The 27,177-nt window shown below is 38.7% G+C and overlaps 1 protein-coding gene across 1 annotated transcript in view; it reads right to left on the minus strand.

Moving 5' to 3' along the window:
• Window positions 1-27,177, minus strand: part of LOC139730442 (uncharacterized) — a 52,260-nt gene that overhangs the window by 19,286 nt on the left and 5,797 nt on the right. Inside the window, exon 2 of the mRNA XM_071641285.1 lies at window positions 9,521-9,663. Coding sequence (XP_071497386.1) covers window positions 9,521-9,663 — 143 coding nt within the window. The remainder of the gene's footprint in view (window positions 1-9,520; window positions 9,664-27,177) is intronic.

Genomic DNA, 27,177 nt, shown 5'->3' on the forward strand with positions numbered 1-27,177 from the left:
CACATCACTGAAAGTTTGAGGAAAATTGGACAATGCGTTCAAAAGTTACGAATATTTCAAGTATCTGCGCAGTCACTGCTGGAAGAGAAGACTACTACAGTGTATGATGTCACATGCGTACAACTATATAAGGAAAATAAAAAGAGAATTTCACAGAACTTTACTTTTTGAATAAAGTGCACAGTTCTTTGACTTGCTACTGACGTATGTTAAGGGTAATATTATTCCCCCTGCCTTCTGAAAGAGAGAAGTTGAGTGTTCTCTTGTTATGGGAGAACAAGGAAAAGTAGAAATTACGCGGTGCGTAATATATGTCCCCGCCGGAAGTAGCATTTAGTAGCAAAATGTACAATATAGGTAAAAAGATGAAGGTCAAAGGTCAAAGAAGTCAAAGGTCAAAATTCTATGTAGAAGTTTTGAAGCCCTCACCTAGTGCCATCACATAAAGCAAACGGAATCGAAATCGGGTTAGAAATGGCGAAGGAGTAGCATTTTGTAGCCAATGTACAATATAGGTAAAAAAATCAAGGTCAAAGAAGTCAAAGGTCAAAATTCTAAGTTTTGAAGCCCTCACCTAGTGCCATCACTTAAAGCAAACAGAATTGAAATCGGGTTACAAATGGCAAAGGAGTAGCATTTTGTAGCAAAATGTACAATATAGGTCAAAAATCAAGGTCAAAGGTCAAAGAAGTCAAAGGTCAAAATTCTGTGTAGAAGTTTTGAAGCCCTCACCTAGTGCCATCACATAAAGCAAACGGAATCAAAATCAGGTTAGAAATTGCGAAGGAGTAGCATTTTGTAGGCAATGTACAATATAGGTCAAAAATCAAGGTCAAGGTCAAAGAAGTCAAAGGTCAAAATTCTGTGTACAAGTTTTGAAGCCCTCACCTAGTGCCATCACTTAAAGCAAACGGAATTGAAATCGGGTTACAAATGGCAAAGGAGTAGCATTTTGTAGCAAAATGTACAATATAGGTCAAAAATCAAGGTCAAAGGTCAAAGAAGTCAAAGGTCAAAATTCTGTGTAGAAGTTTTGAAGCCCTCACCTAGTGCCATCACTTAAAGCAAACGGAATTGAAATCGGGTTACAAATGGCGAAGGAGTAGCATTTTGTAGCAAAATGTACAATATAGGTCAAAAATCAAGGTCAAAGGTCAAAGAAGTCAAGGTTAAAATTCTGTGTAGAAGTTTTGAAGCCCTCACCTAGTGCCATCACTTAAAGCAAACGGAATTGAAATCGGGTTACAAATGGCGAAGGAGTAGCATTTTGTAGCAAAATGTACAATATAGGTCAAAAATCAAGGTCAAAGGTCAAAGAAGTCAAAGGTCAAAATTCTGTGTAGAAGTTTTGAAGCCCTCACCTAGTGCCATCATATAAAGCAAACGGAATCAAAATCGGGTTAGAAATGGCGAAGGAGTAGCATTTTGAAGCAAAATGTACAATATAGGTCAAAGGTCAAGGTCAAAGGTCACAATTGAAATTCTGTATAAAAGTTTCAAAGCTCCCATGTAGTGCTATCATATAAAGCAAACAGAATCAAAATCGGGTTAGAAATGGCGAAGGAGTAGCATTTTGAACATTTTGATCACACACGGACGCACACACGGACGGACACACGGACGCACGGACGCACGGACGCACGGACGCACGGACGGACACACACACGTACGGAGCCCGTTTCATAGTCCCCTGCTCGAACTCGTTCGGCGGGGACAAAAATGGAAATATGTTGAATTTTCTTTATTCTTTCTTTATATCATTGTACTCATGTAACATCACGAGCTACAGTGTATAGTAGTCTTTTCATCCAGCCGTGACTGAGCAGAAACTCCAAAAATTCATAACTTTTTAACTGATTGTCCGATTTTGCTCAAACTCTCACTGATGTGTTCTACTAATATTGCTGCATTCACTCAACCCACATGTCTATGAAGGTGAACTTGTCCTTTAAGACAGCGGGGAAAAAAGATTCAACCATTCTTTAGAAAGTAAACGTTTACATCTCCAGCCTATAGATCAACTGCACCAACTATTCAGTAAAAAGGCAAAGCTGTCACACAAAAATCATAAATCATTAGGTTATTGTTACAAGGTTTATGGATTTTCTTTTGATATGGATCCATTTTTAGGACAGAATGTGCTCTTCAATATTCTAAAGGAAATAAAAGTATCAATTTCACTATCTAAAGCGGCACAGCTATCTGTGACTCTTGCTGTAACATCTCAACACACTCGGTAATTTTTTTTTTCTTAATTTATAAATCGCTACCGGTACTCTGAATGAGTTTAAAATTCATATCTGTACTTTCAAGAGTAAGGCTAGGAGGGGTAAAAAAAAACAAAACCAAAAAACAGATCAAACAAATCATCCTACATTAGGTAATATACTATACGAGCTAAAATTTTCGCATACAGATATTTTCCTGAATCGCTACTTGGAGGACATTTTCGCGTGTTGTTAATTTCACGGTTGCGAGGGTCTATAACTGAACGTAGTTATTCACGCGTTGTTATTTTCGTGTGTTGTTATTTTCGCGGTTCAAAGGCGATTCGCGAATTAGAAAATGAAACCACTGCGAAATTCGCGAAAATGAAACCACTGCAAAAATTTCAGCTTGTACAGTAATGACAACAGTTGCAAAAATAGCCTCAGATAGAAAATGCACACGAGGCATTGTACATTGTGCATTTTTGAAATTCCAGTCAGTAAATATCATTGAAATAAAATTCCACTTTAAATATGCTGATTGCAGAATGCAGCACATTATAAACTATACACAGAGAAAATGTTATGAGCAACAAAGGAAAGCCTAAAGATAAACATGGATGAACACTGACTGGGCAATGGGTGGGGAATAACAAAATATATTTCCTGCGTGACTGTGTCAACTGTAAAGAAATTCTTTCCTCTGCTACCGATCACAATACATTGTCATACCATAGTGCATTATCTGCCACAAATAAGAAGAATTTACAGTGTCAGCCTTACAATACACGGACATCACTCTGCCTCAGGCATCACTTTAAAAGCTGAGCTCAACATCAAATACAAATATTCTATGTAAGCCACTATTCTGTTTGTCATGTCTCCCCCCCCCCCCCCCCAAAAAAAAAAAAAAAAAAAAAAAATCTTTAATTTCTTTTTTTTCCTGTTTTTACATTGCCAAGTACATTATTCTGTGCTTAACATGTTCCTCATTCTTTACCATACTGTACCTTAATTCCAGCACCACTCATATACATATGTACATTGTAAAAGGGAAAAGAATTCCCCGTGATGTACATTGGAAACCCATGCTACGATGTCATATGGCTCTAATCATCAACTTACAGTGACTAACTTCTGAGTGCATCTACACAGGAATAAACTTCAAACTATTAAGCATCGAAGATTGAAACTTCGCGCTAATATCTAAGTTTAGATATGAACATCATGTGTATTTATAGATGTAAACTACAGAAGAGACCACCTGAAGATCGAGATGTAAAATCAAAATGGAGAACCAGTACTACTACAACATGAAGAGTTGATATTACATGTATAAGAAGGCACCAGAGATTTATTACAGACAGCTTATCAGTTCTGACACATCATTAGCTCACAGTCTTTGTGCACAGTTGAGATGGCTCCTGCCCATTCTTTTCCTCGATCCCTCCCATCCCCTATTTAAAGTAAAGCACCACTACACCAGGTTGAGTCAGTCTGACCGACAGTAAGCTACTTAAAGGACAAGTTCACCTTCATAGACATGTGGGTTGAGTGAATGCAGCAATATTAGTAGAACACATCAGTGAGAGTTTGAGCAAAATCGGACAATCCATTAAAAAGTTATGAATTTTTGAAGTTTCTGCTCAGTCACGGCTGGATGAAAAGACTACTATAGCTTGTGATGTCACATGAGTACAACGATATAAAGAGAGAATGAAGAAAATTTAACATATTTCCATTTTTCTCGCATAACAAAAGAACACTCGACTTCTCTCTTTCAGAAGGCAGGGGGAATAACATTACCCTTAACATGTATACGTCAGTAGCAAGTCGAAGAAATGTGCACTTTATTCAAAAAGTAAAGTTTTGTGAAATTCTCTTTTTATTTTCCTTATATAGTTGTACGCATGTGACATCATACACTGTAGTAGTCTTCTCTTCCGGCAGTGACTGCGCAGATACTTGAAATATTCGTAACTTTTTAACGGATTGTCCAATTTTCCTCAAACTTTCACTGATGTGTTCTACTAATATTGCTGCATTCTCTCAATCCTTATGTATATGAAGGTGGACTTGTCCTTTAAGGGTGGCAAAGAAGCACCGCTGGCAGTTTCAGACTGGCAAATGAACCTGTTCAGTAAATCAGAAGTTTTGAAAATACATTTCTTGCTAGTCACGAACCACAAAGTCCGGAAGAAATTTGAATCAGCTTCCTCCGGAACAAATTTCTTCAACCATGTTTTATAATGTGACAGCCAACTAATATTCAGAACTGTTTTCTATTTAAGTTCAATTGAATCAGCAGTTGTATAAATTTGCAGTCTGAATGTATATGTTTGAGCATTTCAAAGACAAAATATTCCTTTAATGTGCATACAAATGTACAATGTAAAACATTTTCAATACATTAATACACTGTACATAGAATAGAAATGGCTGTGGCAATAGTTACATTCAGACGGTGATCCTGAACTTCAAGGATAAGCTCATAGGTACAAAATGTAAGTAAGGGGCACCAAGCGTCGCATGGTCTCTTTCGTCGTGAAAATGGCAATTTCGTCAACAAAACGATAATTCCGTCAACAAGATGGCAGTGTCGTCAACAGAATGACAACTTTGTCATTTCGTGATGAAAGGGACCATGATTCAACACTTGGCGTCCCATACTCAACTACAATGTACCAGCTTATCCTTGAAGTTAAGGATCATTGTCTGAACATGTACATTGTAACTAACGAACAGCCCCAAATATCTGCTCTATGCTTTACACCTTATAACTACGTGTTGGCACTGTGTGTACATTATTATGTGTGCGATTTGATCATGGAGGAAAACAAAGCAATAATGAATAAGGTGAATTTGTGTTTTGAAGTTCATATCAAAAAGAGTAATCCAATACACATTCCACAGTGTAGCTTTGAATACTTGTTAAAGGGACAGACTGCATACCAGCCTATAGCTTCCTTGCAAGGCTCAAGTTATTAAATGTTGGTGTACAACTATAGATTCAATTTCAGGATCCTCATCTGAACTACAGCATACTAATAAACAGCCCCAAACATTTACTCTTAGATGCTTTAAGTAGACACTTACAACCACGTGTTGGCACGGTTTTCATTTATATATGTGTACAATGGAGGAAAACATAGTAATCGTAGATCGGGTGGGTTTGAGTTTTTAAAGTTCCAATCAAAATTAATCATCCGATGCAGATTCAAGAGTGTAGAGCTCTTTGAACATTTGTCAATGAGACAGTGTGCATACCAGCCTAAATACAATAGTTTCCTTGCAAGGCTCAAGTTATCAAATGTTGGTCTAATTATAGATTCAATTTCAGTTCATGGCTGGTGGTTGCTGACAGCATTAATGCACTTCTATTTTACATATTGAAGAAGTTTAGAAAAAAAAAGTATGAAACCTTCTGAAAGGACATGTGACCCCAAGCAGAAAGTTAATTCAAAATTACAGCATTAGGTTTCAAAGCAATTCTACACCTCTCTCATTACATGTTCAATTTCTATGAAACTTTCAGCACTGCTTGCCTTATTCTGCGCTGTTCATAAATTATACTCAGCAGGCAACTTGCACATGGCATGAAAATGCACTTCACAGGCTAACCAAATTGTTCACTGGCTGGCAACTTCGGGAGTATCATACACACTACATGTATGTCTTTTGATGGCCTGAGCGGAGCAGGGTTACTGGTACATCAAGCACTGGAAAGCAGAAGTACGAAGACCCAGATATTGTGATATGTGTGATCCTGAAGCAGATTCCTTAAAGTGTAGACTACATCCAACTGGAAGCATGCACTCACAATTAATTGCATCCCCCAAGCCTCTTGCAAAATTTGGGAAAAAACAACAACCAAAAAGAAGACAGAACAACATCTACGTCTATAAAGGAGGTTAAGAGGTTCACCTAGAGGTGACTCGCGCATACATGATGATGAATAATGCAGGCCCCAAGAGTGATATCCTAATCTTCCAACCCGGAAGTTGGGGGGTGAGTGATCACACATCTCTGTGAGATGGATGTGTGCTAGGTACAAAATAATTTGCACTCTAATAGCTGCTGCCACAACAAAACCTGACTCTCTGGAACCTCTCACTTGATCTTGTACAAGCTGCTGCTGCTAACATAGCGCAAACCCACGATTATAATTACACTCCCTTGTTAAAGGTAGGGGATACCTTTTACAGACCTCCCAAAATGCAGCAAAACATTAAATATGAACCTCAGGGGACTTGTTTAGGCCACTGCTGAGAAATTTGGAAGTCAACAGTTATCTACAAATTGAATAATGCACAAAACTCAACTACTCAGTAGTTCTGTGTGTCAGCCACACTTAAGCCTTTTTGTTGCAGTCTTCTGTATTTTTTATCTATAAACACAAATCTAAAAGTATAAGAGCTGATGTAATAACATATAGAGTGTGTGGCAAGAATGTATATAGAAATGTTTGTAAGTTTTGATGAACTTTCTTCACAAAATATACATGATGGACACACATGCAGTGCATGGGTCTGCAAAAGTAGCCTAGTAATGTACTGGAATTTACGGTGAGCCCCGAAAAAAATTCAATTCAAAATCTAACGGTCAAAAAAGTGTACTAAATGTTACCTTCCACTTTCAATACTTTATGGGAGTTTCTAAAATGATACTCTCTTCAACATACCACTGTATTTATACAACTCTTCATTTAAGGCATGCAAATGGGATTCCCTACCTTTAATGTTGCTATACAGTCAACCTCCCCTATGTACATGTACTTTGAATTCAAAGAGACAAGAGAATATCCTTCAACTTCCTTGAATTTTGACTTTGTACACATCAGAATTAACTCATGAATGTTTATTTTCCACTCAAAGTGGCAATTTTCTTTGACTAATTCAATTCTTAAAACCTGTGCGAGGTTGACTTAAAGGACAAGTTCACCTTCATAAACATAAGGATTGAGAGAATGTAGCAATATTAGTAGAACACATCATTGAAAGTTTGAGGAAAATCAGACAATCCGTTCAAAAGTTATGAATTTTTGAAGTTTTTGTGCAGTACCCGCTGGATGAGAAGACTACTGCAGTGTATGAATAACTTAGATGTCACATGCGTACAACAATATAAGGAAAATATAAAGAGAATATCACAAAATTCCATCTGTTGAAAAAAGTATACATTCCCCTGACTCGTTACCGACAAATGTTATGGGTAATATTATTCCCCCTGCCTTTAGAAAGAGGCAAGTCAAGTGCTCTTTTATTACGCGAAAAAAGTGAAAATATGTTGAATTTTCTTTTACATTTTCTTTATACTGTTGTACGCATATGACTCACAAGCTGTAGTAGTCTCCTCATCCAGCGGTTCCAAGACAAAAATTTAAAAAATTCATAACTTTTGCATCGATTGTCCAATTTTCCTCAAACTTTCACTGATGTGTTCTACTAACATTGTTGCATTTTCTCAATCCTTATGTTTATGAAGGTGAACTTGTCCTTTAATCATAGAAGAAGAAGAAATGATGTCCATAGAATTAAAGGTCAGTTCTTGGTTCCAAGTGTGCAAGTACTGTATTGTTTGCACAATACATATACAGTCAAACCTGTCTATAGCGGCCACCCAAGGGATACGGGAGAAGTGGCCGTTATAGACAGGTGGCCGCTATAGACAGGTAACATGTATCATCGTTGTATACATCTATATATACTTACATGTACATGTATGTGTGTACGTATGCACATGTGTGTATCATACATAGAACAATGCCGGTGTTTATGAAATTGTTGCACAGTACATGTAGCATGTGCACAGTCATGAAGAAAGCTTAACACTAGTGCATTATTGTGACTGAATAAGTGATGAATGCAACGATGGCGAAAACTGAACGTTGCCCAGGAATGACTGGCACGGCTAACAAGCAGAAAAACACGCTGAATTATCGGCTCGGCTACGGCTCCATCGAGTTTTTGGCCGCTATAGACAGGTTAAAATCTACCACGGGAAACAAAATTTGTGGCCGCTGGCCGCGTTAGACAGGTGGCCGCTATACACAGGGTCTTTAACATTGCTTTTCTCTCGGGGGGATTTTTCAGTGGCCGCTATAGACAGGTGGCCGCTATAGAGAGGTGGCCGCTAAGGCAGGTTTGACTGTAGTTACACTGAAATCCACATCTTGGTACTTTAGACATTCTCACCAAGATCTATTAAATGCAACAAACAAAATCTTTCTCTACCTGTAATTCATTTAATAATGGACATATACATCTTCTATCCTATGACATTGTCAGTGTGATTTGGTTATCAAATAACTTAAAGGGCTTCATATATATTTCTGATGATCACTGCACTAATCCCAAGCAATTACCACAGCACATACAATTTGTATTTGGCAAATTGTTTCTGTGACTATCTGAATAACTGATCAATTTGTGATGCATTATATGGAGAATTGAAAAGGAGCCCTTGATTGTCGTCCATCAAAACATCCTACAAATTTTATGCACAGATATTGATAACGCAAAAGAGTCAAAACATTCTTGTTATCAATAAGCATAGATACGAAAGCAGGTCTGAAAACAAACGTGATAGCATTGGAAACTCTTGTGTAAAATAAATAGCTCAGTTACAGAGTGTCTGTTTTCAGCAACACAACATTTATCACTGGTGAGCAAAAGAGCATCGTGCCAAGATGATCCTTTTCATTCCCTCTTCTTTTTGTTTAGTTTGTGGGTATTATATGTAAATGTACATGAGCATGACCTTTGGTTGGAATGTTCAAATATTTGCTCTGGGATAGTAAAGATGCCACAATTCTGAGCCTTTGCACACTGGTGTAGTTTAGTGGGTGAAGCACAACACAAACACCATAAAGGGATAACTGGAGGGGAGGGGGGGGGGGGGGGGCAGAGACAGATGAAAAAAAGGACAGTATCTACTGTTGTGTGAAAATTATTTGCTTCAGAACGGTCTCATATTCAAGTAATGTGCAGATTAATGCCCCGTCACTGACCAGGGACGCTTACCTGGAAACATTACACTGCACATTACTTGAATATGAGACCATTCTGAAGCAAATAGTTTTCACACAAGAATAGATATATAATGTACTCTTAAATGAATCCCACAAGGATTGGAACAATCATCCCTCAGCAATCCCACTGATTCCCACTGATCAGTTACTCGCCATCCCCTTTAAACCGTGTAATGATACAAACATGCCCCATATGGCAACTGCTCAAATATTGCACTGGTTCAATAATAGTTAGTATGACGGAGGGGAATAAAAATTGGGTTCCGATGCAAATCCAACATACCCGATGGATTATCTTCTTGATTGCGTCTGACGTGTGCGCCTCGTCGTTGGGCATGTTGACGATCTCCACCCCGAGGTACTTTACGTAGAACGTGACGCCCTCGACCACCGGTTCGTGTGACTTCTCCCAGTCATCTTGGAACTCTGCGTAGGGGGGGCGGAGACAGAAATGAAGTATGCCATTAATTCAATGGTACTACAGTCATAATCACCAGTTTGAGTGGTAAATACTTTTAATGTCCTATCTGACTCTTGAGTAGCTGAGCAAATTGAACAGACAATAAGATTGTTTGCTCCCTATCTATTAGTCTATATAGACGATAATTAATGTTTGAGATCTGTGTCAAATGCGGGTTTACACACGCTGATAGGCCATCCAAGTTGAATTTACTCACTTAACTTGAAGCATACAAGCTTGTAGTTGGATACATTCCAAACTGTACCAGTCTCATTTTCAATCGAGCAGTTTTAAGAGTCAGTGAGTATAAAGATCAGAAAATCTTTAGTTGATACAAATGTGAGTAAAAAAACCTAGATCTTGCTCCAAAGTCTTTTGAAACTAAATTTGCAATTACACAAACTGCACCTGTTTCATCTACACTTTGCTTTATTAAACTGTAAGTAAACACCCATGTACAAGATTATTTAATATTTTTGTGGATACCGGTATGCACAATTTGGAAAATACAGTGGAACATAATGATGTATGTTCATACTGTAATTCAACAACTATGCATTATATGGCTTGTACATAAAAATGTACTTTACCCTTTACTTGTCCAGGCACTTGACTTTTTACAATGTAACTTGCTATTAAAGCTGTTGTATCATTCACATTCAGAAATCAACACACACTTCACCTGGTTGTACAGTAATAGTAATACTCATAGCAAGCCATTCAGGTGCAGCAATGTGCCTCAGTCTAAAGGGATAGACCACAATGACATAATAGGGATTAGGGGGATTAGGTAATCTATTTTAATAGATTATATATCAAACCGATTTCCAGACATCTTGATCTGAGCCAATTAGTAAAGAATGCACTGTAGGGGTTAAATCGTGCTGCCGAATGCCAACGTGTGTGGAATTCCCTGCCCCACCCACTTCCTTTTCATATCTCGAAACCAGGTAATGATATCACACTACGTTCTTGGAACTTATCACAGAGGCAGCCAGGGATACCATCAAAACTACTTGATTACGTACCAGTAGTATTTTCTACAAGGTGATTAAGTTTTTATCATGTTCTTCTTCCTTTTTTTTTAGGGGGGGGGGGGGGTCATATGTTTATAAATATATGCAGGATGTGGTACAGGTTGACTCCGATAAGTCCTCACGGGAATCATGATTACGTAATCCTTTCCAAGATGCGTTGTACAAATGAATATTTATCCATTGGGCAAGGAACAATGCTCAGGATAACAAAATTTTTAACAACTGATGAGTGATGTCAAAAAGGTAGTCTAGGTATAAATGAAGAATGTAAGGACCGTGCAACAGTTGTACATACACTTTTGTAAGTGACACGACAACCACAGTGCTTGAAATTTCAGATAAATTATAGGGAATTCAAAAGAAACAATCACAAGGGAAGGCAACCATTAGATTGATAACTGGATGCTAAAGTAAAGGCATGAGAATGCATTCAGCCAGGGTCTTTTCACAGAAATTGCTTCTGAACCATGCTGAACAGAAGAAAAAAAAAAAGTACTCAAGCTCATCAAAAAAACCAATAGATCCAATATTGTTGATTCAGTTCACTCCACTGATTAAAACTTTCAGAAACTTTTTGTTGATTCAGAAAATGAAAAAAAAAGAGTAAGTTTCATACATAAGTTTTCCCCGAGTTCTTTTCCCAGAATGATAGTGAAAGCAGTGACAAGCTTCAAAAAGGCATACAAAGTCATGCAGAAAACACTTTGGAGGCAGTTCACATGACAGACACATGCTCGAAAACACTGGTGCAATTCTGTTCACAGGGCATGGATGTATTTGAGTTTGTCACAGTGGAAATGGTTGCATTTCGTTGAACCCTACTGGTGTACATGTAGATCAGTGACAAGCTCTCACAGTTCAAAAAAACAAAACAATAATAATAATAATCGGGTACGCATGCTTTGAATGCTTGTCACAAAAACACTTTACTACACACCACCTATGCTGCAAGGGCGTTGCCCCTACAATGTACAGGTATATGTTGTAGCAACACTGGCACAGGCACTTCAATGAGGGAGCAGCAAATATAAAACAAATCTCTGGCAACTGCCGGTGTTGCTCGACAGTCGTTCAGGACTGGGGGGGGGGGGGGGGACAGGTGAAGATGATGCAATGTTCTGTTTACATGAGATGTCATTTCTCTCTCTTCCCACACTTTTCCCCCACACTTTCCCTCATCTGACTCTCTTTTCCTTTCGAAATCCAGGAAGTTTTCAATTTGATTCGCAAACGTCATAACCTCCCCCCCCCCCTTTTTTTGGCTGGGTGGCTCACTGATTCAGTATACCTACACTGTACTCCCAAATTAGGTCAAACAACCAAAAAAAAAAAAAATCTCAGCTCTCTGACAAGGAAGGGCCTTGTCACTGCGTAACCATCCTGCATCGGCTGCGGAATATCTCATCTTTGATACTATATTTGGAACACGTGGGGGACATCTACAGCTTGCCATTTTGTACATAGGCCCTATACAAGTGAACATAGGGCACCTACAGTAATCGTACAATTTACTGAACACTTCTTCATAAAGAGCTTGACAGAAATGGACCAACCAACTCCCCCATCTAGAAATTCAACTGAACAATGTGTAGCTCTTGTTGGGCTTTCCTGCTTGACATTGTCAGATAAATGCCTACCCTTTATAAAGGAATTAGAATGTATTGCATGGTTGTAGTACGATGAACTGTTTTTACTTGTATAAGAACTGCCATCTAAAGAATAAAAACACACACTCAAAGTTAAAAACATTTTCATAGGTTACTATTTAGAATGCATGGGAGAGACAGATATCAAAGATTGCTGGCTACAATAAGTTTGCAACTTCACAACCTTGTACGAAGCTTGTAATAATCATGGCACGGGTACACTATGCCCTTTTTTCAGTGGCGCTGAAAGTTCCAGAAATGCAAACTCATCAAGAGAAAAAGGGAGGGCAGGATTCTGGCATTGTGGCTTACCAGTATAATCCTATCCCTCCCCTCCCCTCCCTCCAACATTAACCCCCTCCCCTCCCCCTCCCCTCCCCCTCCCCTCCCCCTCCCCTCCCCCTCCCCCCCCCCTCCCCCTCCCCCCCCCCCCCCACAAAGTGCACATCCAAGACACAGATGCCAGGGAGAATAAATGCTCAATGATATAATGTGTACACATGTATGACAGAGTAGTGGGTGTACATGCTACTAAACTTGCTACAGCAAGCAGAACAATTTTATCCCAACTATGCATGTACACTCATAAAAAACATGACCTTTATCGATTTCCACTAATTATTTCTAGAGATGTTTTACTTAGGGTAAGGAGAGGGCACTGGAGGAAATGGAGCCTCAATCAGGAATTGGATTGTAATGATATGACCTCATCCATCAACACACTTTTAAACCATCACCATTGCTAATAATATACATGTAGTAATACCATCATGCATTACACCTCTGGGGAGTCTAATAGGACTGACCTTCATTCAACACTAACTATCATTCATTTACACAGACTTTTAATGGATTACGCATTGTTTGGCAATGACTTGTGCTTTTAATCAACTGTAGCTTCATTGAGGCGATTCTTGGTTCTACTTCCTGCTTTTTACATTTCAATTATACATGATTCTCAGTTCCTGCCGCAATACAGCAATATAGTCCGTATATGATCTTCTCGTGACATGACTGATTACAATCCCACACATCATCAATGACCTTATGGCACAGATTTGATCATCAGTCACAAGTCAAATAAAGTTGGACAACTCTTTGAATTTCAGTTACTCCTCACCTCTGCACTGTATCAACCAATTCTTACTCCACTGACTCCAGATTTCCCCTACTACAAGTTTATGCACATCATTTCACAAAACAGTACATCTGCTCACTCAATCGGTACCAATTTTGATTGATACCACATATAATCATTGCATTCCCAGAGCATCCTGGCTTATTGCTTTAAGACTACAATGTACATTGTATGCAGATACTGTACAATTACAATGTGCTAACATCCCCATGTTCCTACTTGTATCTCCCCCCCCCCCCAAAAAAAAAAGTAAATCTACACCGTACTTTGTAAATGCATCCTATTACTGTACATGTACACTGAAGAATTGGTTTTTGTCTTCTGCAGAAATTCTTCAACACGTTTAAAGGGAACAATTGAAGGCATACTACATCTATACAGTACAATCACAGAGTTACTTTTGGAAGTACCGGTATGTAATTTGAGAATAGAATCGGAAACTGTAGACTTTTTTTTTTAATAGCTAAAAACCTCAAACCCCCATTCTCCATAAACAGTAAAAGCATACACAATCTAACATTCATGGACATACTTTTGGAAGAATGTAATTTGAGAATAAATGGGAAACTGAAGATTTCCTCAGCTAACAACCTCAGATCAACCCTCCCCCTTCTCGAAAATAAGGCCCCAAAATTACATTGTACATCCAGCATACAGTGTACAAATGTATGATAATATACTGTATGGAACTGTACTTTAGAATCCTAAAAAATGCAAAATCAGTTTGCAAACACAATTACCTGTGTGACAGGTGCAAGTTATGTGTATGAGAGACTCAAGCTTATCTCAGAAATGATCTAAAATTGCCTCTGCCAATGCATGCATGCTGGCATTCACATGGCACAGTGTACAGCAAGTCTAAACTCTATGTACTGTTTCTTGGCTCTCTACCAAACCTCTCCTTTTGCCTGCACATTCATACAGTGTACATTTACTCATTGTTGCGACTTTTATATTCTTACATTTGCCCATTGTTTTAGTTGTATTTTTTTCTTTTCAAAACATGCTATAGTACAAACATTCTGATACAGACCAACACAAGTTGATATTATGAACACGGTAGTCTCCTTTTCAAGTGTAGACATTTCAATTTTGTATGCAAAAATAGTAGAGTCAATACAAAAGCTTGAAATTTATACGATATCGAATTGTGCACATGATTCCTACACATCTACACTAGAGCTGCTAAAAATGTACCTTGCAGTTGATACTTTAATTCTATATATACCGGTATTTATAAAGAAAACAAGGGTCTTTCCTTTTCCGATCTGTGACCAATTCACAGGAATATTCTACAGTGTATGTGTCATGAATATCAATTTATAAAAGAACTGTTATAAGGAGAGAAACATAACACCACACTTCAGTTCATAGAAAGATGGATCATTGGCGGATTGTGAAAGTGAACACAAACCCAGGATGACAAGAGTTTCTTTGCCAGAAAACAGTCGAAAAGTGAAATATGACTAGTGGTGAAACTGATCATCCGATGCCGATCCGATACCAATCAAGGAGCGGCGATCTTTTAACGATCGCCGATACCGATCAAGGAGGAGCGGCGATCTTTTAACGATCGCCAATCTTCGGGGGAAAAAAAGATCATTCCACTGTCATTTGGCTTACGTGTGCTTCATCAGTTTCTACTTAGCCCGCACCGTAGAGGGTTTGGTCAAAGGAACATTTCACTTTGCAATTTGGTGTCTGACCTTTGGGAGAGCAAGACACAAATCTACCTGTAGATTAATTCTGTCACAGCTTGTCCTTTCACACAATGTCATCATGTCTCTCCCCCCCCCCTCTATTTTTTTTTTTGGGGGGGGGGGAGGGGGTGAGGAGTGGAGCTTCAGTACCAAGATTGCCTTCGAAGTTGACCTTGACCCTAAAAATGGCAAGCTTAGCTAGCTCTGTATTAACAAATTGCTCTGACAAAATCAATCATCTCCCATTTTGATAGAGAAAAAATTGGTCTTGATACAGTTTGACAAACAAGCAGCATATTGGATGACCTATTTTAATAGTTGAAAAACTGGGCAGTAATTTTGCACTTACAAATTCGTACAAGCATAGCCACTGGAACATCATTAAAGGTAGCTGAAAGTAGACCATTAAGTATGTAGGCCATTATTTTCAATGTACTGAAGTTACAAAACATTTGACATGACTTGTATGAAGCCTCCTCTGTGACATTTGGTTGGTATTAAAGTTGGTTTGACCATCAAATGCAAAGTCATCTCAACCCCTTTCCTACAACTGTAAGTACTGTTTTACAGTGCTATTACAATAGAACAGGGCCCCAGTTTATCAGAAGACGTAATCGATTGTAAATTAGATGAAGTTAATACACAAGCTGCCATAGACTAATGACAGAAATCAACTAGGCCCTATATAATCAATTATAACTCTTCATAAAACAGGGCCCTGGAGAACTTTATGACCACCTATCATACAATTTTTTTCTGCCATGATGGCTATTAAAGTAAACACAGTGATGATTTGTAATGTGGGAACAAAGCAACTGTCATAGAAATTACATGGGGGGGGGGGGGGGGGGTGATTTATGTGATGATAAAATAACAACTGTAGGGTTGAGTGGGGAAGCCAGTCAGGTTTCAGTAACTGTGACTGGTTCTTTAGTCAGAGTTTGTGGCCTCAACCATCAGAAAGAATACCCCTGTTCATTGCAGCATTTCAGCTGCTAGGGATCAATGATCTCATAGACCTACTACAAAGATGCCGGAAAAGACACAGAATAACAACAATTTCGCTGATTTTATTAAATCTTGCTATTAAAGCTAGTGTGCAATGAACTCAACAATGGTTAAGAGGAAGTTTTGAAGAGATAATGCTCTTAACCCTTTGAACCCGAAAGGCCGGAAAACCGGCCGCGCGCAGAACGTGCAAATACCCTAAAGGCCGGTATACCGGCCAGAAATCATGTGACTTTGATAACTTGAGAGTTAACTGTCAGGTGACCCCCTAAATATGACGCCATCTCACGACAACGATGTGGAGAGGTTCTTCGGTCTATACTTTCGTTGATTACGGTTTGGATTTGCAAGTTTTGAGCTATAAAAATGACAAAAAGATGCTATTCTGCAGAGGAGGCTCATGCGATAATCTTAGGTGAATCATCTGGTGATTATGAGGAAGCTATTGACAAGTCATATTATAGTCAAAATCAGTGATTTTGAAGATGAAACGGACACAGATGATGAGCTAGATGCTGCACAAGGTGATGTACAATCTTAGCCGGGTACCAGCGGGGGAAATAGCAGCTGGGATGCCGTTAGAGCTGGAGCTGGAGGTGATCATGTTGGTGATCGTCGAAGTCAAGGGGGCGTGGCACAGTCAGGGAGTGAGGTTATTGTTTTTATAGCTAACATTACTATTGTTGATTATCATTATGATTATAATCATTATATTGTCATGCTGAGCTATTATTGCAGCTCAAATAAAATTGGAGTAATCATAACCACACTTCACAGACCTTTGGTTATTTGTTTTTTTTTTTGTATTTTTTGTATGTATTACCAATGTATTCAGTCATTTAGCAAAATATGCTCAATATGTGCAAATAATGCAGGGTGAGGGTCACGACCATCTCAAATAATGCAGGGTTCAAAGGGTTAAACATGTAACACTTGACCTGTAAATGACACCTTTGGTGATTTCCCTTGCAGTGGAATGGCATCATACAGTACCGGTAGACCTACAGTATCCGTAAGCCTGCATATTATGGTCTTGTTCCAATGAAGCAAAGGCAGGGAATAATTTTCCAACTCATATTTGATTAGCAGTTTCAGCTTATGAACATTTCATTTATATTTCTATCCTGTCCACTTCTATGGAAGAAAACTGCTACACAAGAGTTAGTTTGTACAAGGAGGTACTAATACCTCCTTGGTTTGTATAGCAGTGGTGTAAAAATGCATAGCAAATTGCGATGCGATACCAGGAAAATTATTCCCTGAAAGGAGAAATGACTTGATACCTAAACAGTGAAACTAGATTATTTCGAATCTCTGGTACAAATTTCAGAACACTCATCGCTATCTTAAAAAAAAAACAACTTGTGGTTGCCAATTGTGTGAGCCAGCGGTCACTGTACTTTTTCTGAAGAACCTTTGTTTGCCCCAGTGGTCAGCTACTGTACTTTTTGTGCAAGTTCAGTGGTGGTGGTGATTTGGGTCATTGGTCAGAAATGCACGGTAAGAACTTCACAGGACAAAAAGAGAGAAAAAAATTGATACACTTACAAAACTTTAAGCAAAGGCCTACTTGTAGTAGCTTGTAATATTCTTCCACCTACTGTACTGTAGGTATTAAATGACTACCATTAGCTACAGCATCAACATCAGCTTTCAGTTTTGACATTCCTTTGGTTATAAAATGTGAATTACAGCCAGTCAGATATAGTCATTTCAAATGGATAATGTTCCATGTCATTATAGTTTGACAGACTGTGATACTGGTTGCATCATTGACACTTGACATGAGACTGTTCCTTTAATGAATGAAGCTTGCACCATCATGCACCTTCTATTTTTTATTCATTTTTTTTTTTTGAGGGGGTGGGGGGATGGAGACTTTCAAATAGGGGTAGGCAGTGAAGTATAGGCCTGCAGATTATCCAATATTCCATTTTTTTTTTGGGGGGGGGGGAGGGGGGAGATCAAGGCCTATAGCCCAATTATTCAACCAGATATCATTTTCTCTGCCACATTTGCCAGGAAGACTTCTTGTTGTAACTATCTTAAAAATGTAGGCCTAATACCCACACAGCAGCAAAGGAAGACATTTAAAGGGACTGTACAGTACTGGTTGAGGTAAGGGATTCATGTTTTTAACATTTCTAAGTGAGATAATGAGAAACCTCTTATGAAATATGAAAGAGCATGTAATTTTAAAAAGGATTCAACGTTTATTTGATGAAAATTGGTTTTGAAATGGCTGAGATATCCAAAAAGTGATAATAATAAAAGGCGACATGCCACAACTTTATTAGGATCTATTTGTTTCACCTTGTTTTTGGATATCTCAGCCATTTCAAAACCGATTTTCATCAAATAAACTTTTGATACCTTTTAGAATTGCATGATCTTTGACATCTGATAGAATGGTTTCTGAATACAACTTTGTATCTCGCAAAATGTTAAAAGCTTAATCCTCACCTCGACCAGAACTGTACACACCCTTTAAATGACAAAAGGGGTATAGAATATTGCACCTTTGCATTCAAAGCCACTACTTTTAAAGCACTGGGAGCAGTGATAAAAAAAAAAAATCACATTTGCTGCATTGATGTAGGTTCCTACAGTGTAGGCCTATAATGAATACAACTTTGTAGAGACCAGTTGTATCACAAAACACCCTACCATGCAAAAATTTTGTAATGAAGCTGCAAACATAAGGAGCTTTAATAGATATTATCACTAATTTTCTCAATAAACCATCACCTTGACAGTTTCATATTAGAGAAACAGTTTTTGATACCACTATCGTTCACATTTTGTATACTAAACAATAGCATACTTCACATTGATTATACTGATTAACATTTTCATATTAGCACTAAGGCAGTTTTTGTTTTTGTTTTTGTTTTTTTCATCTGCAGCCGGAGAGAAAAAAGTCTTTTGCCGCTTTCAGAGAACCGTTACAAATGAGTAGGCAATCTTGTCTGTGTAGAAAGCCTACGCTGGTTGACATCATGGCAACAAAAAGGATGCATCTTCCGATTCCCTGAACATGCCCCCCATTCATATCCCTACCATTGACTCATTGAGATGGCTCCAGGAATACACACTCACTGAGCCACCACTGTCTGTGGCCATAGCTACTTCTAGTGGTCAATGGCCCTCGGCAGATTTACTGAGAAAGTGAAACAACTTTTGTGTTGGAATTTCTGGAATGTGGATGCTTGTAATTCTCAGACTTGGGTCAATTACTGCCCACTCCGTCCATGAGGTGTGATAGGGGCAAGAAAGTCTGAAAGGCTAGCCTCAATGGGGAAATGCCCCCTTTCTGATGGACAAGTAGGTCTACTGCAGTGGCGGATCCAGAGGGGGGTGCAACCGGTGCACGCCCCCCCCCCCCCCCCCAAGTGGCACCAGAAATTTTAGTTGTGCCCCCCCTCCCCTTTACAGAATTCCTGGATCTGCATCAACGTTTGTCAGCGCTGACAACTTGAATCACCATAGTAACAGTCAGTGACCAGAGCATCTCAGCCAATCAAAACAAAGGATTTTGCTGAAAACTGACAAACGTTGATGAAACACCCCCCAGATCTGCCCCTGTACTGTGTATGATGATTATGGATGTACATGTATAAATACTGTATGTAGAATGCCAATTCACACTACATGTATAGGCCTACAGTTGTACATAGGCCCATCATGTGTAGGAATTTTATATGCTTTGCTATCAAGCTTGAATACTCCCTGTGACACATTTCTCTAATCATGCTTGGCCCATCATAGTCTGGATGTGTTAATCCACTCAATTTTTGCTCAATGTCTAGGTTCACACTTGAAATCTGTAAACCTTCAGCTCCCAAACCCCTAAACACCACAAAGAGACAGGGTTTGACACACTTCAAGATGCATTTACTTGAACATTTGTAAGCATATAGTATATGATTGATTTACAAACTATTTAGGCCTACACTGTTGTGTACCTGTCAAGTGAAATGGTATTCACCATGAACATTCGGCAAAGGGGACACATACAGTCTACACTGTCTGAACATGTCACAACTCTACAACGATTTAGAAACGTCAAGACTTTGTAAAAGCTGAAATTGCTCACAGAATTACCTGTTTGCAAGTCTCCTCCCCCCCCCCCCCCCCAAAAAAAAGTAATGATTATAAAAAATCCTACTCTTTTTATATCTGGAGAGGGTATCTGATTAGTACTTTGACTTGGAAGCTGACACCAGATTTATCAGCTTTAGGGAAAGGGCAGTATCTCCTTCCCTCTTTTCATTCTGTTTGAAGTCTATTTAATGTGTGGGAGGTAGATTAAAAGATTCCAATGCCTTTGTTGAATGCTACATAAGCAGTTTATCAAGATGAGCACATGGCCTTTTGGAATTGTGCGGCAAAATTTATAATCCACGGCTGTCGGCGAGGTAACATTCATAGTCTCTGGGGCTGCTGAGCAGACGACGTCTGCCTGACAATACCAAACAGGAGCTGATCGTTCTTAAAACGCTTTCTCGAGAAGGCCTTAGGGTAATTTTGGTATTAAGACATTGAGCCAAATGCCAACCATCTCAGACAAGTGTGCATCCCTCCAACAATCAAGCACACTGCTCCGATTAAAAGTCCATTGATGTTGACTCGCGTGAAGACCTGGTGGTACAAATTTGCATGTTTGGTGATCAACTGAAGTTTAAATCACGAGACAATGCTATCACACAACACATTATCTTCCTACTGGCTTATCTGTACACCTGTAGACAGATAGACAGACAGATTAGATACAAAGCAGATAAGATAAGATAGATAAATAGATAGATAGATAGATAGATAGATAGATAGATAGATAGATAGATAGATAGATAGATAGATAGATACATTGTAGATAGATATACACGTACATACCGTAGATACATGTAGATAGATAAACAGATTGATAGATTTATAAATAGGCAGATAGTCTATACAAGGATTGTACAACACAATTGTAGATGGAGAGACAGACAGACTGACAGACAGATCAATACCAGAAAAATACCTCAAATTAGGCCTACATTTTGACAGACAGGCACTTAAAAACTACACATGCTGAAAACTTGAGTACAGTGTACCTTTCAACCTTACATTGCTTTTCACAAACTTTTTAGGGGAAGTTCATCCATACATTGTACTACCTTATAATTAATCTTTTTTTTTTTAAGTAAACAATTACATGAAATTCTGTATCAGTTCTTTGATCTGAAAACAGAAGATAACAAGACATGTTTAGCTGCATATTTTGATTTACACACACAAAAAAAATTACTGATAATCAGCAATTCTTGAATAGCTTGACTAATCAAGTACAATTCAATGTTGATTTGACACCTATTTTTCACAAGAATACTAAATGACAATTATTACCGGTACTTTTGTTTTAAGTCAGTTTGTTTGTTTTTATAACATATCCCCTTCCCATTATGTACCTATGCAGTGCTCAAAGCACTTTACAATGTATACAATGTGGCATAGACCCAAACCACATTATTTTTTTGTTGTCTAACCTTGAACAGGTCAATTACTGAATCATGCAGCAGGCCAAGGGGTTAAACAAACAAAAACATGACACACACACACAAAAAAAAACAAGACGGCACGACTAAAGGGCAAGACATATCAAAAACAAAACATCAGAACATTTGGTGGCTGATGAGCATGCAGGATGTGGCTCAAGTAATTCAAATGATGACCAGGCAGGTCCTGCTACTGACTCATAACCTACATGAACCACCACGGCAAAATATGTAAAAGAATAATCTACAGCGTTCCTTTATGACTAACACAAAAATGCATTTAATGCAATATAACATATGTTAGAAACATATGCTTACATACGTATGACTAGTCATTATTAGATCCACCTAGTGTTCATTCCAGACCTTCCCATTCTGCATGGCGGTGGAAGTACAGTATTTTAATATTCTGAGGTTAATCACCATGTTTGGTATAAATGCTGCTGTGTAAGATTTAGATTTTTTTTTTTTCACAAATTCTTCACACATCTTTGCAAAGTTTGACTGGAAGTTCTTCAGTTCTATCATGTCTTTACTCTCATGACAGCTTGTCAAAGTTAGTCGGCTAAACTGTAGGTAGGCCCTAAGCCCTTTTTTCATCTTTTTAAATCCAAATGGAATGTACCCTTGATGCAGCTGTAACCATGGGGGGGGGGGGGGGGGGGGGGGACACAATTAAACAAAACAAATTAGAACCATGATGAATTCGAGGATTTTTGCTTTTGGGTACTTTTGTTATGTTTTATGCTGCTGTTTGATGCAACAGCATTGGTTGCTTTAAATGACATATTGATGATAACGTGGCATCTGGATTCGAGCCAGTCATGCGGAATAAATTTGTGACATCACATGATCGTTTAGCTAGCACCTTGGCTGGCTTTCAAGAGAGCTGATGGGTAAGAAGGCTTCTGCCCTGCCGCCATGGGGTTACACAGCCGAGGGGTCGACCCGGTGGGACGATTGGTTTTCAAACAATGTCAGGCATGTCACATTCATGTGTCACTCTCCTTTGTGGACGGGCTCACGGAGAGACCCAGGGCACACAAGTATACGCACGTAGACTGGCAGGGCCATCGCCCAGGAGCATGATTTATGGGAAAGATCAAATTATGGCATGACAGGGGCCCTGTCCAATCAGGAGCAACTGAGCCTCGCTGAGCCAAAGGTCAACAGACTCGGGCAGTTTGAACAGCACATTAAAGCAGACCCCAAAACCCCAAGCCAGTAAACTTCAGTCTAAAGGTTTACTACAAGTCACAGATCACAATTACACACACGCACAATCCATCCCTCATGTTCAACAAATGAAGACTTTACTGGTTTAACATTGACAACAATGTCACATGTTATTGTAGCGATGGTTATCACCTATAGCACTATAGCTTCACGGTAAGCATTGTCAGCACTTGGCAATCACTGAAAGTATTTCGTCAAATAGAATTTACCAATCACATAAACATTCTCAAATAAAGCATACAACTAAGCAGACCGGTATTTGCACCTCATAAAAATGTACGTTATTCGTGCATGCTACATCCTCTTGGGAAATATTTTGCATTTGTCATTTGTCAAAGTACAGAGTACAGAATTGTACCAAAGTCAAATAAAAACGAAGAATACTGTAGGTAATCAACTCGGATGTATTTTTCCCCCACAAACAGTCATCTCTTTCTCCAACAAGTGGATGGTATTGGATTCTTTGGGTTTTGATTTGATTTGTTATGTTCATGTTTCAATTTTCAAACAAAAGGAGGATGGTTCATTCACTATTATTATAAAATCTAAAATCATATACCGTTATTTGTCAGTCCTTTGAGTGGTCAAGCTACCAAACACTTCATTCATTCAACCATATGGGTTTAGTTTATAGGCAACGCATGCCATCACATTGCACCCATTGCAAAAGAAATGTCTGTGTACCCTCCCCCCCCCCCCGTCTTTTTAAAGAATTTCCTGTGATGCGATCTGAAACCCCACTCCCCATCCCAACCCCTCCTTACATACTAAAACTACCACATATTACTACCACATTGTGGTGCTAGTGGTACCAAGGAGGTACTAGGCAAGCCTAGTACCTCCTTGGTGGTACAATGTATTGCTTCCTCTCTGCACATGTACCACTTGCTTTCAAATCAAATTTATCTTTTTTTTTCCCCCTCACAAAGTTAATAAGGACACATACTATCTATATCAAACCTACATTGTATGTATCAACAATGTTGATTGTTAGGTCTTACAGAATACATGAACGTTTACCTTTTCCCTTCTTCCCATGACCGTACAAAATGTACATTTACAAAGTGCTGGTCATGATCATGCCATTGTTGTGGCATACTAAACAAAGATGATGGTGGAACTGAACAGAATTCACAGGGTTAGCTGTATACCAAAGCTCAGGGAGAATCATGTGCTCCGTGGTCTTGCGCAACAGCTTCAATGTCAAGATCCTTCAAATACTTGCAGTTGCAGGTATACAATGTGCACAGTCACCTTTCACTGGTGAATACTGTGTATTCTGCATTGTCACCAATTGACGCAGGAGTAGTCCAGAGTGAACACACCACTATATTCAGTTGCGCTGGTAGCTCCATGAAACTTGACACTCACCATGATAGTGGGTCAGCTCTCGCCCTACTTTTGGAGACTTTGGAAGTTGTCTAGAGAATATTATCTAAAAATCTCATGTACACGAGACTCAAGAGAGAACCTTTCTCAAGCCCTAGGAAGCTCTATTTCACTGTAAAATATTGATATGCAACCAAGAGATACTAGTATTGAGTAATAAATGGACAGATAAAGTCAAGACTGATATAAACGAAAGCTTGATGATAACAAGGACGTATTAGGCTTGTTCATGTACCTCCTTGATAATAACCACAGTAGTAAGCTGCAGTTGAAAGAGTATTATAATTCTTCATCATTGGATATATGTAGGTCTATAATTGTAGCATGAGCAGTATACAAATGTACTGTACAATTGTATGTACACCAAATATTTTGTGAGGTTTTTATTTTCATATTCACGCGTCAAGTGCTATTCGCAAAATTAACTAGAAATGTCGCTATGGCGACTGGTATGCCTCCGCCATAATGCATGATTCTCCTAATAGGTCTATAGTACATGTGGACAATGTGTGATTACATTTTCACAAAATTGGCAAAATATCAAAATGACATGTTTGTCACAAATGTACTGAATGTTTACCTTCCTTGACCTATGTTTAATTGGATGAATAGGAGAGCATGTATTTAGGGATTTAAGAACTTTAACTTGACTTTGACCATTTCATAAGTTTATGCACTGAGTAATTTTCAAGGTATGGAGAAAAAGCGCAATTTCTGTATTGAACAGTAAATTGTTATCATTTTCATCTGGCCTTTGATTTATAAGAGAATCACTGTCAGGCAGAACATACATAAATTCAGCATGTTCTAAGTTTCAAGATAACTTGAGCCACTTCCGAGATATGGAGAAAGAATTAAGTTCAGCACTTCACTTGATCTTTGACCTTTTGGCCTTTGACCTTCTTGGCAAAAAAAAAAATCCCAGAGAATCTCTATTGGGTTATACATGCATACATCAAGTTAAAAAAAAAAAAAAAAAGTCCTGCTGGCATTGCATAAATATAAGGAAAATAGTAAAATTTTGAAGTATTGCCCTTGACCTTTGACCCCTGACCTTTGACCCCATGAACCCTAAATTCCCTAGATAACCACTGCCAGTCAGTAGATGCATATATATACTATGTTCCATGAAGATACCTTGAACAATTTCCAAGATACAGAGAAAAAGGTGAAAATTTAAAATTTTACTTGACCTTTTGACCTTTGACCTTTTGACCTCATGACCCCAAACTTTCACCAGAGAATTTTAATTGGGTAGTACATGTATACACTAAGTTTCAAGAAAATATCTTCAGGCATTGCATAGATATGGGGGAAATGGTACAATTTTAAGCATTTGACCTTGACCTTTTGACCTTTGACCTTGAGCATGTGCACCCAAAAGTTGATAGGCACAACTTCACCCCCTAATACACATACATGCCAAGTTTCATTAGGATACCTCAAAAGGTTTTGGTAGTTACCCTGTCCACAAAATTCATTTCGGACGGACGGAAGGACGGACGGACGGACGGACGGAAAGACGGACGGACGGACGGACGGACGGACGGACGGACGGACGGACAACCCGAAAACATAATGCCTCCGGCACCACTTCATGGCGGAGGCATAAAAAACACATGAAAATATCAACTCTCATCCCGACATGAATGTGATGTGCACCCAAACATTTCTTTGTCCAGTACTGTACACCACAAGCACGAATGTAACCACTCGCGAAACATGTCGCAAATAAATTAGACTTGCTAAATATGTGGCATATACACACATGGAGAACAAATAGCAATCATTAGAGGAATGTCGGAACAATCATCATCTCCAGAGGTCATAATAGCTGGTTCTGTTGTTGATGTTGTTGTTGATGATGTTGTTGTTGTTGTTGTTGTTGTTGTTGTTGTTGTTGTTGTTGTTGTTGTTGTTGTTGTTGTTGTTGCTGCTGCTGCTGCTGCTGCTGCTGCTGCTGTTGTTGCTGCTGCTGTTGTTGTTGTTTGTTAATTCATATAGATAGTGAAATTTCAAGCAACCATCATGGCCATGGACAAGTTGGAATAGTTCGAAACATGCAGAATTCATCTGATGAGTTGTATTTCAAATTTAAGTAAAGTCCCTTCTGGTTGCAACGTGTTATGTACATTTAGCTTGCCTCTTTATTGTTTTGTATGAAGGACTCTCAGGTGTGAAAGACTCTATGAGCAACTCCACAGTCTTTTTAGTTAATATCACCATTGGTCTTTAGAATCAAACTACAAAATGTAATTTCAGCAGGTGGCCATGCAGAATGTATATTGTACATGCTATCAAATGCTTTCAGAGTACGTTCCAAACACACTTTCTGCAAACTTGTGTCTCTGCCATGCTCCTTACAATGCCATGCTAAACCATGCTTGAGAGAAATTGAGAAAACCAGAGGCATATTTACAGACTTTGGTGATTTCACAGAGCAATGCAAAATGCTCAAACTTGGACTTCCTCTCCAGAGTGTTGGACAACAGCTTTTGATAACGAGGTCATACTCGCTTTATACCTTTTATACTTTTTTTCCCACTTTTTACCCTTTACACACACACACACACATTACCAATGTATTTGTGATTATCATTCATTCATTCACTGACAATTGTACGTTGTACGCCGCTTATGAAAAGGCTGCCTAAAGATTCATATGGTCTAGAGGTCATGGCCGAAATCTCTGCCTTTATACCTTGGCAAAGCGTTGGTTAGGGGTCTTTTTCTTTGCTTGTTGTTTTTATCATTTCTACAATTGTATACTAAAAGTACAGCAGAAC

This window comes from Diadema antillarum, unplaced genomic scaffold (genome assembly GCF_040938485.1).
Source record: "Diadema antillarum isolate AM-2024a unplaced genomic scaffold, OU_Dant_1.0 scf00000022, whole genome shotgun sequence".
Lineage (NCBI taxonomy): Eukaryota > Metazoa > Echinodermata > Echinoidea > Diadematoida > Diadematidae > Diadema > Diadema antillarum.